This window comes from Phaseolus vulgaris, chromosome 4 (genome assembly GCF_051622355.1).
Source record: "Phaseolus vulgaris cultivar YP4 chromosome 4, ASM5162235v1, whole genome shotgun sequence".
Classification (NCBI taxonomy): Eukaryota; Viridiplantae; Streptophyta; class Magnoliopsida; order Fabales; family Fabaceae; genus Phaseolus; species Phaseolus vulgaris.
In genome coordinates this window covers 8,602,247-8,604,469 of record NC_143501.1, presented here as the reverse complement: position 1 = coordinate 8,604,469, position 2,223 = coordinate 8,602,247, and the positions used below count along the sequence as shown (strand labels likewise).

Below are 2,223 nucleotides of genomic sequence, written 5' to 3'. Positions count from 1 at the left end.
GTGACAGTGACAGACCACACGAACTGATATGAAATTGCATGCACACATTCACTCATCTTTATTTAATGTTTTTCATCTTTCCTTAGAATGAGTGAGAAACTGAAAACAGTGGACCCCACTAATCTTATTTTCACAGAAAAGAGAAAAATAAACCTTGAACTTTCAACAACTAAAAATCAAAGAGTAAAACAAAAAAAATTCTGATTTTTAATTTGCTTCAACTCTTCTTTAAAGCCTTGTCCTTTTTCTTCTGGTTCCTGTGTCTTCATGCTGACCACCATTTTTCTCCTCTCTCTCTCTCTCTTGTGTGACTCATCAATGGCAGGCTGAGAGTGGGAATTCATAATAGCCTTGAATCTCTTTGCCGTATGATGTTTTTGTGTGCTTCTTTATAACCCTTTTTCACCTAACTAAACTGTCTTTTAATGCTTTTCTTCACTCAGCATTGTGAAAGTTAGACCCTTTCAGCTTTCCTGCATCTTCAGTTTCAATGAGTGACTCATTACACTTCAGGAATGGTGGTTGTGGGTTCAGTGCTGAAATGAATGTTTTTCCTTCACCTCCTGTTACTGTTATTGGTCTCCACTCTTTCAACATTTTAGGGGTGATGGGTCATGTTGAAGGCAAGAAATCTGAAAGTTCTGATATACCCTTTCAGATTTTGAACCCTTCTGTGATCCATGCCTCCCAGGAGGGAGAAGCATCTTTTGGGGTTGAAGCCATGAGCTTGTCTTTGAAGCCTGGTGAAGAGCTTGAAGCTGATAGTTATTCTGCTACAGGAAAAATTAGACACACTAAACTTTGTGCCAGAGGACATTGGAGACCAGCTGAAGATGTCAAACTTAAAGAGCTTGTTGCACAATTTGGAGCTCAAAATTGGAACTCAATAGCAGAACATCTTCCAGGAAGATCAGGTAAATGACATTGTTTTTAGTGAAACCAGATATGTTTTTTTTAGTAGAGTTTTATTGTATGGAAAAGATTGTTTAAAAATCTTGATTTGAGAATAAGATTCTTTGTACTCTTTTTTTCAGTGTTGATTTTTGAGAAATGTTTCCTCAAGGTTGTTTGTTTTTTGACTTTGAATGGTATTGCAGGGAAAAGTTGTAGATTGAGGTGGTTTAACCAGCTAGATCCAAGAATTAACAGAAAGGCTTTCAGTGAGGAAGAAGAGGAGAGACTCTTGAATGCTCACAAAGTGTATGGTAACAAATGGGCCATGATTTCTAGACTCTTCCCAGGTAGGACAGATAATGCAGTGAAGAACCATTGGCATGTGATCATGGCTAGGAGGCAAAGGGAGAAGTCATGTGTCTACAAAAGGAGAAAGCCCACATTTCAGATCCTGCCACCAAAGGATTTGGACTTGACCTTGCCAATGAATGGAAGCAGTGAATCAACCATTTCCAGCACCATCATTGATGAATCTGCCTCAACAGGAACTAACCTCTCCTTCACTCCCTCTTCAGCCAAACCAACTCCTCTGCCTTTTCACAACCCCTGTCCTGTTCAGAATCTCCAAGCCTTTGGTGCTCTAATGGGTATGATTTTCTCTTCCATGTAAAGATCCCAAACCATGGAAGATTTTAACTTTTTAAATTGCAACAACTTATTTGTATCACAAAATGTTTACTCTATGAGATGATGTAAATTGTATGACTCTAATTATAGGTTCATTCACAGGAATTATCAAAGTATTGGGACCACTGTATAAGTCTCCCTATGAATTTAAATGCATGTCATTTTCTTCTTCTCCTCCTTCTTTACTGCTACATGTTTGATATTTATTTCTGTGGGGTTGCAGATTTATCTGGAGAAAGCAGGACAACAGCCAGAAATGGGAGTTTTAACAAGCATATTGGTGCTTGGAAAGGTTCATGTGAAGCTGGACACATGGGAAGGCTCATGGGTGTGGACCAATCCCATTGCTCAGATTCAAACTCATCAGAAATTTCAGTATCTGAGTCAGTTGCCACCAACAAGATTACCAATCTCTCAATGTATGAAAAAAGTGATAATAGGCCCAACATGTTATTCATTGACTTTCTTGGAGTAGGAGCTACATAAAGAAAATGTTTGATTAGAATGAATGGGTCTGTCTTCACTCAACCTGTGCAATTAGTAGCAAAGGTTAATTGCATAAAATGTGAAATGAGCAGAAATATGAAAACCAAAACAAAGATTGATGAATAAAAGAGATGAGAGGGAGAGAGTTTTGAGTTA

The 2,223-nt window shown here is 38.1% G+C and overlaps 1 protein-coding gene across 1 annotated transcript; it reads left to right on the top strand.

Annotated features, from left to right (window-relative positions):
* Positions 1–202: 202 nt before the first annotated feature.
* On the top strand, positions 203–2,223 carry LOC137837113 (uncharacterized). Its single transcript, XM_068645975.1, has 3 exons — positions 203–914; positions 1,098–1,541; positions 1,805–2,223. The coding sequence occupies exons 1-3, from the start codon at positions 491–493 to the stop codon at positions 2,065–2,067; spliced, it is 1,131 nt and encodes a 376-aa protein (XP_068502076.1). The 5' UTR covers positions 203–490; the 3' UTR covers positions 2,068–2,223.